The sequence below is a fragment of the Chaetodon trifascialis genome, chromosome 15 (assembly GCF_039877785.1).
Source record: "Chaetodon trifascialis isolate fChaTrf1 chromosome 15, fChaTrf1.hap1, whole genome shotgun sequence".
In the NCBI taxonomy this organism is placed as follows: domain Eukaryota; kingdom Metazoa; phylum Chordata; class Actinopteri; order Chaetodontiformes; family Chaetodontidae; genus Chaetodon; species Chaetodon trifascialis.
Window position 1 is genome coordinate 15,398,514 of NC_092070.1, and position 11,881 is coordinate 15,410,394.

Below are 11,881 nucleotides of genomic sequence, written 5' to 3' on the forward strand. Positions count from 1 at the left end.
GTGTGTGTGTGTGTGTGTTGCAGATGGGAAACATCCTTTCCCATGTGTTGGGCTGAGGCTGGTGTTTCGACTGTGGAACAGGAGGAACCTGAAGGGGGTAACTCTCTCCATCTTTCTGTCTCACTCTGTATTTGTCTCTTCTCTGTCTTTGTTATCCCTCTATTGCAAACGTTTCCTTTTTTTCTGCTTTGTCTGATTCTCTCTTTTTTTTTCTCAGTCCACAGGAAAGAAGTTATGTTTGCAAGAAGATATACAAGCAGATCCTCTTAGCTCATTTGCATATGTGAAATCTCTACAGTGTTTGGCAACACGTTGGCCGGCTTTATGCAACGACGTGGAGAACACAAAGAAGATTCCTTCACAAACTCCAGCTGCATTGACGCATGTTGACATTATGCTAAAGCATATCAAGATGGCACGATATTACTGTATCTCTGACACTGCAGTAGTGGAAAATAATCATATTTGCAAGGCCCTTCTAATCAGGAGCCTGATAAATACAAATACCACCAGGAAAAGTAGTGTAGTACCCATAACTAAGACATTGTGTGCACTGTCCTGCAGATCAATACTCGCTCCATCCTCCATTACTCATAACCTCCATGAGTTATGCGCTGATTATGCAAGAAAGGAAACATCTGTCATGTGACGACCTCCACACAATAGCGCAATGCATGGCTGCACATCATTAGCTCACCTGCAACAGTTTAATGGTAGCTAATGGAGCAGCTGAAATGCGAAACGTCAAAGCACATTACTCTCCCATTTCAGCATGCCAGATGCGCTGGGGATAATAAATGGACAGGTTATTTGTGTTAAAAGATTGTAAAGGTTGCGACAGGTCTTTTCTAACACTTAGAGCAAGGTCTACCAAATCAAACATGCTGATACAATGATCTAACAACATACTGATAACTCAAACCAAAGCTTTTTTTCCCTACCACAAAACTATAAGACTACAATATCATAATGTTACAATAATGATATCTAGTCACAATATCATATTATCAACTGGCGCCAATTCTACTGCAGTGCTTGTGGCTTTGTTAGACACCGTTTTGCAAGCAGCATCAAAATGCATGGAGAATGCCTCCATCCCACAACCGCTAAGAGGTCACCTGAACCTTATCCTTTGTCTGCACAGTCATTGATATTGATTTGCTGTGCTTGCTTAACTTACTGAATTAAAAAGGTAAGAGGCTGCTGGGCAAAGTGAAACAGTGTGTAGACAGCACGGCGTGTAGCGTGTCGTACTCCACACGCTACGTGTGCTGTGTCTGTTCGTACAGGCTCAGCCGCGTCTGCCGCTCGCATGTGCGGCTCCTTATCAGACAGACAGTGGTGGCGCTGATATCAGGCTCTCTCATCCACCTCGCCCTGGGTCATCGCTGTCAGAGCAGATAGAGGCACGACACTTCACCACTGAGCCAATAGGACACATGTCCCCTATAGGGGGACTGGGAGGTCTTCCGGGTCTGCTGACACTTGTCAGGATTAAGTGGAGCACAACACGATACATAGATGTTCAGAGGAAAATCTCCAACATTATCAGTTCAATAGAAAGCTCACTGGGCTGTGCAGATAGCAGCACTTTGGAATAATTTTGCTCTTGATCAAGAAACTCATTACACCCCCCGAGTACAAATCTTTTATTGCTTGCTGGGTGGAAGCCGCAAGCAATACCCTTGCTATATAGTCCCCCTGAACAGGTACAGGTATTTCAATCCTGCTGAGTAATGGTGTGACACAGCAGATACCCTAAATGACTGCTGCTATAAAATCCAGCTAATCACTATGTCATAGACCTTCTATAACCTTGCCACAATGGCCCCATGTTTGCAGAGCATGACAAGGGATCCTGAGGCTCTGCAGATTTACTCTGTACGATAAGGCCAAGGATGATTAATGGTGAGATTGCATTGCTGCAGGCTACAATGCCATGCTGTGCTGAACCATAATACGCAGTACAGTGCGATACTGTACAATGCAGTGTGATGTATTATGCCATTACTCTCTTGGCAGAGCTGTTTTCTAGCATTCAGCGCTAAGGTGTTCTAGGCAGGGGTCGGTCACTGCAATACAATATAGCAGCTTAGAGTCCCCCTGTCTGTTTCGTTCCCCCAGCAGCCACTAAGGAGTCACGTTAACCTCTCAGGCTTAAAATGAGTGGGCCGCTACAGAAGACAGCATGCTGCGCCATAGTAATCCTGGGAGGTTTACCACTGGTTTTATAAACCATCCCAAAAGCAGAACCATACTCTAGCTCTATGTCGACCCTTCCTTAACCCCTCCTGGCAGTAAGCCCCTCCACTCAGAGCACTTCACTACACTGTCAGTCCCCCGCCCTGTCTTTCTACAGTAGGACTGAATGCTGTGCATGCATACTGATTTGGACTCGAGAGTCTAGACGAACATTATGCCAGGTATTTTGATTGCTGGCAGGGGGAGAAGACAGCTGTGTATATATTAGGGTGAGGAAGCCAATCCGTTTAACTTTTTGTCAAGTGTGTAGACTGACAGCACACAACCACACACACACACACACACACACACACACACACACACACACACACACACACACACACACACACACACACACACACACACACACACACACACACACACACACACACACACACACACACACACACACACACACACACACACACACACAGCACTTAAGGTGTGAAATCCAGAAGCTTAAATGTCTACAGCCTCCCTTTCTCTGCTTGAGATTCACACCGGAGCTCAATGCTGAGGTCCAGTTACATGGTGGCTTAATGAAGTGGTGGTTAGGCAACGAGGCAGCAGTTCTGTGCCCGGTTGCATAAAACTACTTAGGCTGAGGATGCCTTAGAAAAAAATGAGTTGCATAAAATCTCTGTAAGGATTTCCTTCGGATGTTGTAAGGGATCCTGAAGTGTTTGCCCCGAGCTACTTAAGTATTCCCTCATGTGTTGCTGGAAGGTCCTCAGTAACCACTTTCCTCAGAAAGGTTTAAGGGACCCACAGCAGCCTCTTAAATGTGAAACAATTTGCGGACCATAAGACAATGGCTGAATTTAAGGTGACTGAAGAGGAGTGGAAACCAAGAGGTATTTTTTTTAGAACAGGGAAAACCCACTGGACACTGTGAGCAATGCACAACTTGTTAAAAGATTATAGATTTAATTAGCCAAATATCAACATAACTCTGTCTAATATTTTAGCTACGCTGTTTTATTGAAACTCATCAGTTTAGGTTGACTCCTGTCGATGTTTGGCTTTCTCCTAAAAAGTAAAAGCAAAAATAGTAAGAAAGCCTTTCCATAAAAACAAGTCTTCAGCATTTGGTATTTGTTATGGCTGGGTTAAATTTATGTGGACTATAAACTCCTTCTCCTTCTTCTTCTTTTTGTGTTCTCTTTGTTGTCCATTTCGGAGAAGCTACCGCTGTCGAGTACCTTTAAAGAATCAGACAGCCTAAGAGACTTTGTGCAATGCTCCGAAATGAACCCCTTAACTTATATTTGAAACTTAAGGTAGTTTATGCTGCCGGGCTCTGAGTCCCAGACAGCAGAATTGGATCACAGTTAAGAGCAGCTCATCTGCTTTCCCTGTCGAGTTCTCTCTCGCCTTCATTTCTCCATCCCTGCTTCTTTAAGTGCAACCTCAAAACGAGCCTCATCTATCATAGCCAAGGTCACAGGTAGCAGCCATTATAAGTTCTCCATTGAGCCTCAGGCAAATGCAGTACTTTGCTGACTGACAGTATATCCCTATAGAATAGCACTCAGGGGGATAAGGGAGTAAGCGTGAATGTGTGTATCTACCAAATCTGCATGAAGTAAAAGGGACACAGTGAGGGGACACTGAACATTCATTACAGGGACTATTTTCAGCTAAATTCTGCTCTGTGCTGCAATCAATTCCAATGTAGCTAATCAATTATTATTCTGAAGGCTTAAAGGTGGACAAGGAATTGGGACAAATTAATATCGAGGAGCAGAGTACGAATTATCTCCTGTTTCATAGCCAGCACGAGCCCTGGCCTTGGTTGATTCTCTTTGATATCCATATGTCACGAAAACCTCTTATGTTGCCTCATCATAAATAACCACAACCATGACAGCCTCATTATAGGCAATCAATGTCATTCGCTGTGATAAAAACGGCTGGCTGGCAGGCGGCTGGTGTGTTAGGGGTCGGGATAACACCAGGCCAATGTGGGAAGATATGATGATGGAGAATTGGGGACATTAATCACTTTAGCCAAGGAGATTACCCAGTCTTGCTTTATTAGAAATCTCCAGCAGGGCAAAGAGAGGCGAGGGCAGGTCTGGAAGGGATATACTGTACGCAGCTGCCCGGCACAGCTTCACTCAGCAGTTAAGTTAGAAAAGGTCAAAGTGAATCTGAGAACAAGCCTTACCTCGAGGCTGAGAATCCCGAACATAATGAGCATTAGTGGGGTTGTGCAGTTAGACGGAAGAGCTGTCATGGGCTCTTATTAATGAAAGTGCATTTTAGATCATCAAAGTGGACCCACCACTGTTCATTTGGGTAATTTATCTTATTTCCTTACACATTCAAACTGAGCAACAACCCGAAAGACTCACAGCGGGAGCGAGGAGGGATGATGCATACAAAGCAGGAAGACTCTAAAACACAAAAAGAGACTTTTAAACCTGCAATGACTGATTTTTTTATGTGTGTGTGTGTACTTGGTAGTGGAAACAAGTTGTGAAAAATGACATATCATCACTTTTTAAGTTGACATAGTTGCTTATTTACACATCCTGCAGTTACATAGCAACACGAGCATTCATTTGGGAGCTGTGTGTCTGGCCCTTTGGAAATGTAAGTTTAATATTCACTCCCTTTTAGCTTCATTTTGGTCTCTACCTACTCCTGAGGCAAATATCTGGCCATTAGCTGCTAGTTGCTAAACAATGCACTGCTGTTAATCAATAATAGTATTGCTGTTATAAACTGAAACTGGTCATGATTCTAATAACTCCATTCTTACTGCAACACACACAAACCTTGCAAACAATTTCATTTCCCCTGGAGACAAATGCTGCTTGAAAGAGAGAAGAGCCACCCCTGGCTCTCTGCGGCCATCAGCAGAAAGATAATAAGGCCACACTGACAGTCTGGCAGGTGCCATCATTGTGCATTAAGTACAAAGGCAGGGCACAGACAGGTATTTTCCAGGGAAATGGAGCCTAATATAGCTCCCATTTCCAGTAAGGAAAACACAACCAGGCCTGGCCTCAAGTGCAGCCCCTCATAGAGACAAACAACACACAAAGAAGAAGAGAGCCTTGTGGGCTGCACTGTTCAGATAATCTCAGTACATCCTGCACTGTGGTTTCAGATTTTTTTGTTCCCCATTATGCTGTTGATTGTCTTCTCAATTAATTAATCTATCTAGAACTGAGAGAGAAATGAGAGTGGAATTTAATCAATTAATCAATTAGTCAGCTGACACAAAATCAATCTGCATCTATTTGGATAATTGCTTGACACTTAACTAATTTTTTTTAAACAGTAAAAAAAGATCTGGTTCCAGCAAATCGTTGTTTTTTTCCTTTTTTCTAATATCTTATGAGAAAAATGTCTGGGTTTTGGACATTTGGATATTTGACGATGTCATGCGGGGCTTGACTAACTGGTGTGTTTTTGGGGGCATTTTTTTGATTAATCAGTCAATCAGGAAAATGACATAATCAAATAATTATTCTACAGACCGTTTACTAACACATTTCATATCGATTACATCTGTAAAATTACACTGGTCCTAGTTTCACAGGGGAGAGGTTTTGCTGCTTTTCTCTGTTTTTCTCCTTTTCTTCTTGTAAATAAAATATCTTTTTGGCTTTGGACTGTTGGTCGGACAAAAAAAGCAATTTGAAGGCATCGTCTTTGACTCTGGGAAACTGCAGTGGGCTTTTCTCACTACTTTCTGACATTCTCTAGATTAAACAATGAATAAATGAATTCAAAAATGATTGGCAAAATTAAGTAGTAATGAAAATAAGCATTAGTTAGAGCCCCACAGCCAACAGTAATGTGCTCAAACTTGTCCTACTTAACCTCAAACACCAACTATCACCCAGTGGGATGTAAACCGAACCACATTTCCATTTATTGCTAAAACCACAGACCTCAGGTCAGTGCTGAGGAGCCAACAGGATGCGGCTGTAACACTCAACTGACCACACATGGCTGTACCCTATGTGAACCTCAATGAGTAACAATGAGCCACAAATAGCTTATAATTACACTGGGAAGCTCTAAGTAAGACAGTGCGAACTTGCAAACACATCCACCTACAGGATGAGACAACAAAACTTGACCCTCTGGCTTCAGCCTGAAGTTATAGTGGAACTGCAAAAACATTCATGAGCCAAAAACCATTAGTGAGAATGTGAAACATCACTCTAACGCAAAAAGGACATCAAAATTACATAGAAGACAGCTGCACAGTGCCTAGGTCAGAGCAATTTACTTCTGAGTAAGGCCACAGGGACCAGTCCCAGCCAGGATCCATGCCTGGCTGCAATGTTACCCAAGTGATTAACACAGACTGAGCCAGACAGTGGAGGGAATTTTACAGCACTGGAGAACAACTCTCTCCTGACAGCAAGCTCTCTCACTAGCACAGCTGATCTAGAAGGAGGCAACAAATCTCAGGAGGAGAGCTGAATGCATGATGGAGGCAAGAAAGGAGTGGAGGAGAAAGAGGAGAAGGAGGAGGAGGGGGAGATAACACTGTAGGTAACACATTTATCCTCACAGTAAAAAAAGAGGAGAAAGAGCAAGAGTGGTAGTCACTCATTAATGTGACAGATGAGGGGAAAACGCAGGCCCATAAATCACTCCGGCGGGCTGGTAAACAAGAGGCACCTCCGCTCAGTCTTGTTTCTTGACTGGTCACAGCACTGATTTCCAGGGCAAACTAATGGAGATAAACAGGTATAAAACCTTTTTTTTATAGTTTATGTGCGCAAATTATTAATGTGCAGACTTGAATTTTAAATTTGTGCGAATTACCAGCCCACGCCTACAATGCACTGAACAAAATCAGACATGCAGCCACCAAGCAAGCACATTCAGCATGTACTGAAACAAAAATAAGCCTGAAATGCTAATTCAAGAGGGCAGATGAACACCAGCTGCAATACCTTAGTCAGACACTGTCACTTCACTTCCACTGGATGATAATGGATCAGCGTGCCTTAAATGATAAAAAGACCCATTAAGCCAACATTTAGCTCCACTGAGGCGATTTGCATGAATGTATCAAATAAAAACTGCGGTCAACCAGAAAAGCGAGGACAAGATAGAGAGGTGAAGATAAAGCTGCAGGCAAATCTCTATTAGGGAAGGCGACAGTTGTATTAAGTTGTAAAGCAATCCGTGGGGTTCAGAGCGAGGTTAAGTGAACAGGACACATTGAGGACGTCTGGAAGGCAATGTAATTGAACAAGAGAACAAAGAGTGGGTAGAGTCAGGGTGGAGGGGAGTATGGGAAAGAAGATGGCGTCTGTCTGTGGTACAGTCACATAATACCAACACAGAGGACGTGGACTCAAACCTTTGCCATCCCATCTGTGCCAGGTTAAATACATGATGCGAAAACTGCAGCATTGACCTTGACAAATGCAAATGTTCCCTGGGTACTGTTTTGAGCCACCTGGGGGTCGAACTGATATGCTGGCATAAGTAAACATCTCCTCTAGGGACAGCAGAGAGACATTACAGGACATAAACTTAAGCAACTAAAAATGCCTGGAAAAAAAAAAAAAGTTTCTGGGTAATTAAACTGTTGCAGCACTGTTGCAGCCAATTTGCAAACTGCTGCTGACCTTCAAGTTAAATTACTCTTCTTAGGAGCATACAAACCTTTTTCCTCCAAGCAAAAATAAAAAGGAGCTATAGTCATGAAATAGCACCGGAAAAAACAGCAACCCTTACTGCATCTCTACTTGGCATGATCATTTATGACATTATCACAAAGCACCTACCTTTAAGCTGATCTGCCACCACACTCTGTCCTATCCTCTCAATGACTTGTCCGCCTTCATGCTGGTAGCGGTCATCCAGGAAGTTGGCAGTGGCTTGCGACAGGTGGACCTTCCCGGCCACTCCCAGCTGCTCCATTAGGTTGGCCAGGTTGACGTCATTTGACCAAACATCAAACTTGAAGCGTTTCATGCCCAGGATACCACAGAGTACGGTGCCAGTGTGGACACCCACCCTCATGTTGACCATTTCCCTCTTTTCCTGGCAGAACTGTTCAATAGCCTGAATCATGCCCAGGCCCATCTCCACGCAGCAGTAGGCATGATCTGGTCTGGGTTCGGGACAACCAGCCACGCAGTAGTAACAGTCTCCTAGAGTACTGATCTTCTCACAGCCGGTGAGCTCACAAAGTCGATCAAAACGGCCAAATAAATCATTGAGAAGGCCAACAAGGGCATGAGCAGATTTGTTGGCAGACATTTTTGTGAAGCCCACAATGTCCGCAAAGAGGATGCTGACCGGCTCCATCCGCTTCATGTTGAAGGGTCTGAAGATGATCTGGCCTCGAGGGATGGAGGTTTTCTTGCGTTTATTGTTTTTAGGGCTGGAGATGGCAGCCGCCGCACCACTGGTGGAGTATCGTTTGACAGAATTATCACCTATCTCCTCATCGCCCTGCTTCATCAGTTCATCGGCCACGATTCTGGGCATGACAGAGTGGATCATTCGCTCCTTCAGGGCTTTCTCCACCTCCAGATCTTTGCCATGCATGATGGCTTGTCCCACCTTAAGGAAGGTGCTGCGTGAGCGCACCTCAGACATGATGAATAGATGGATGCCAATGGCGTGGGCACAGAGGTGGAGCAGAGCTTTGGCTGGACCGAGCCAACTTAACGTGTCCCAGTCTGACTGAGAGGATAAGGTCCAATTATCCCCTGCCTGAGTCAGGTGCAGCCAGCCCAAACTCTCAAAAAAGACGGAGTAGAGAAAGCCGAGCAGGACAGAAGCATAGAGGCGAACATGGAGAACACTGTATAGCAACAGAAGAACCTCGATGCACAGGGAGAAGGTGCCTACAGGAGAAAGACAGGGGGACCAGGTGGTATCTCCCACAAGCTTGTCATAGGACAGGTTATATGTGGGTCCCATGCCACTGAACTCTTCCACATCAAGTGCAGGAGTGGGAGTCTCCTGGTTCCTGAAGCCTGATGTCTGGATCTGTGGGGCCAGGGTAAGGATGAAGGTTACTATGATGAGCAGGAGAGATGCTTGGTTGTAGCAGCGAGAGTAGAGCTTAGTAAAAGTTAAGAGGAAGAGAAGGAGGCAGAAAAGGAGGAAGGACACAGTGGGAAGGAGAAAGGCAGTCCTGTCACAGCGGGAGGGGTTGGCAACAAAATACAATCCCCAGAGGAAGGCCACAGCAACCAGGTAAAACAGCACGTAGCGGAAGCGCCGCTGGGTCTGAGGGAAACACCGTTCCCTACAGGCCTCCTCCAGGATCGAAGAGTCAAACTTTGGGTCCCAGAAATGACCAGCGGATCTCTCAAAAAGCTGAGGCATCTTCTTCTGCGCGCGAAAGCCCTTAACCACCGGCCTCCTGACTCCAGACTCTCCGGAGCTGCAGCTGGAGGAGATGCTGTACTTACAGTGCTTGGATCCCCCAATGAAGCCTCCTCCGATTGAACCCAGTGGCCCGCCTCCGTGCTTGTGCTTGACACTACTGCCAATCCTCACTGAGACGCCTCCATCTCCACTTGAGTCACAGCTCACTTCTGTGTTGTGTGGCAGCAGTTGTTGATGTTGGGGGGACGCCATGTTGCTTTGCAATCTATCCCAAATCAAAGACTATGCAGAAGGGACAGTTATTGAAAAGACAAAGTAGAAGTGTGGAGCCAAAGTATAACAACTAGGGTAATAATTTCTTACTCTTAAAAGTGGAAAAAGGAGAGCGCAAACAAAAAGCTTTTCAGAGAAAATTCCACTCAGTTAGCAGTGTAGTGGCTGTAGAAACACCGGCAGACCTTCCACCGATTTTGAATTGTTCATTATTGCCCCTCTTGACGTCAATCCCAGCATTCCTCTACATTCCCGTCTGTTTTGACGCACTTCAGACTGCAAGGTTCACTCGCTGCCTCCTCTGTTCCAGTTCAAGTCAACCCTGCTGCTTACACACTGGTTCACTCATTGGAAAGAATTACAAAACCCGCGTGCGTAATGGGAAAAGTTGAAAAAGAAACATCAACGAAGTGAAGAAATCGTTTTATAGGTGTTCTTGAGAAGTTGTGATCACATAAGCATGGGTGAATGTGGAGGAACAAATCCAGTTAAAATGTGTTCTTGCGTGTTTTCTTGGAGAGGCCGCTGCAGTCAGTGTGCTTGAGTTAATGATGCATGCCCATTTCCGCTTATCCACTCACTCCGTTCCACTGGCATTTTACAGCGGTGCCTCCTGAATTTCACCACCTTTGTTTGCAGGTCTGAGCAAAACTTCATCCAAAACACATCCTCCGCAGTGTTTGCTTTGACTCGAGATCTGCTGTTTGCCGTCTGGATCGCAAAGCCCAGCTTTTAATTTTAAGGCGCTCATCAACTCCAGTTAACGGGAACATGAGCGCAAAAAATGCCATCGGAGCTTTTATTTATACCACATGCCCCTCGGTGCAGGGCCTAATCTTGACTATTTCCGTGGACAGAGCCCCGTCCTTTCCTGACTTTCTCCTCCGGAGTCTCCACCACCGCTGCGTCTCCACACGCAAATGGGACCGTGTGCGCGGAGGTCTGCAGGAGACGAATGCATGAGACGCGGTGCGCAGAAAATACCCGATGAACTGTTTGGGGTTTTCTTTCTTGCAGGCGCTTAGCTGTCAATGACTATAAACACACTCCTCCTAGGCTATGCACCAGCCGGTCTTAGTTCAGTGTTGGTATTGCTTTGGTATCCACAGTCACACCAAATATCGCCAATTCATCGTCATAGTGCGTCCAAGGAAATATCCAGATTGTCCAGATGCCCTGACCATGCCGGTTCCTGGCTGCATATTCTGTCAGCCGGGCAGCTGAGAAAAACCAAAGCAGCCTTGAGCAGACTACAAGAACTAGCGTCCAGTCCTTCCTTTTCTCTGAAGTAAAGTTTGCCCACGGCAGCTCGGTCCCCCTCCTAAACGCTAGACGACGAAAGCCCGGAGAGAGTCGGGCTAATTAAAAGGTCCCCACCTCCGCTCCACGCCCCCCCACACCAGCAGTCCCACAGGTCAGAGCAGAGTGCCGCCTTGATCCAGCCACTTTAATTGAATTGCATGGGACACACAGGAGAATATCTTCACTCCCCTTTCATCCAAGAGAAATATGATGGATTAAGGCTTCTGCATCGTCCAGCCATTCCATTCCCTGCGCCGTCCACAGAGAGATGCAATTGTCTGATCTGCGTTATCTGACCATTATCTGTGCGCGACGGCAGCGTCGACACATGCATTAAATGCTGTTTGCGCTATCCAGGCGCGGTGGGCAACGCAGTGGCCGCAGCCGCCACCATCTTCTGTGTGCTGTCAGCCGTCCAGCCGCGAGAAATGTGTGTGTATGTGTGTCTCTGTGTGTGTGTGAGTGAGTGTGAAGCATGCCAGAACATTTCCGCCTTTTTCTTTCAAAATAAAACCCCGTGCGCGTTAAAGGACAAATAAAACTGCAAATTAGTAGCCCGCTTCAGTGCCACCGCATTTAGCGAATAATGTAATACACCTCTAAAATAAAACTAAAGAAGACATGATCAGTTTATGTATTATTTGTCTTCTAAAGTACAGCAAGTAAGATATTCAAATCTATAATCTACTTTGCCAAGCATGCCAAATTTAGGAGGACTACAGCACACAGTAAT

The 11,881-nt window shown here is 45.3% G+C and overlaps 1 protein-coding gene across 1 annotated transcript in view; it reads right to left on the reverse strand.

Moving 5' to 3' along the window:
• The window catches only part of LOC139343882 (adenylate cyclase type 9-like), a 30,387-nt gene extending 18,807 nt beyond the window's left edge, over nucleotides 1–11,580 (reverse strand). The window contains exon 1 of the mRNA XM_070981721.1: nucleotides 8,013–11,580. Coding sequence (XP_070837822.1) covers nucleotides 8,013–9,825 — 1,813 coding nt within the window. The 5' untranslated portion in view covers nucleotides 9,826–11,580. The remainder of the gene's footprint in view (nucleotides 1–8,012) is intronic.
• Nucleotides 11,581–11,881: the final 301 nt, after the last annotated feature.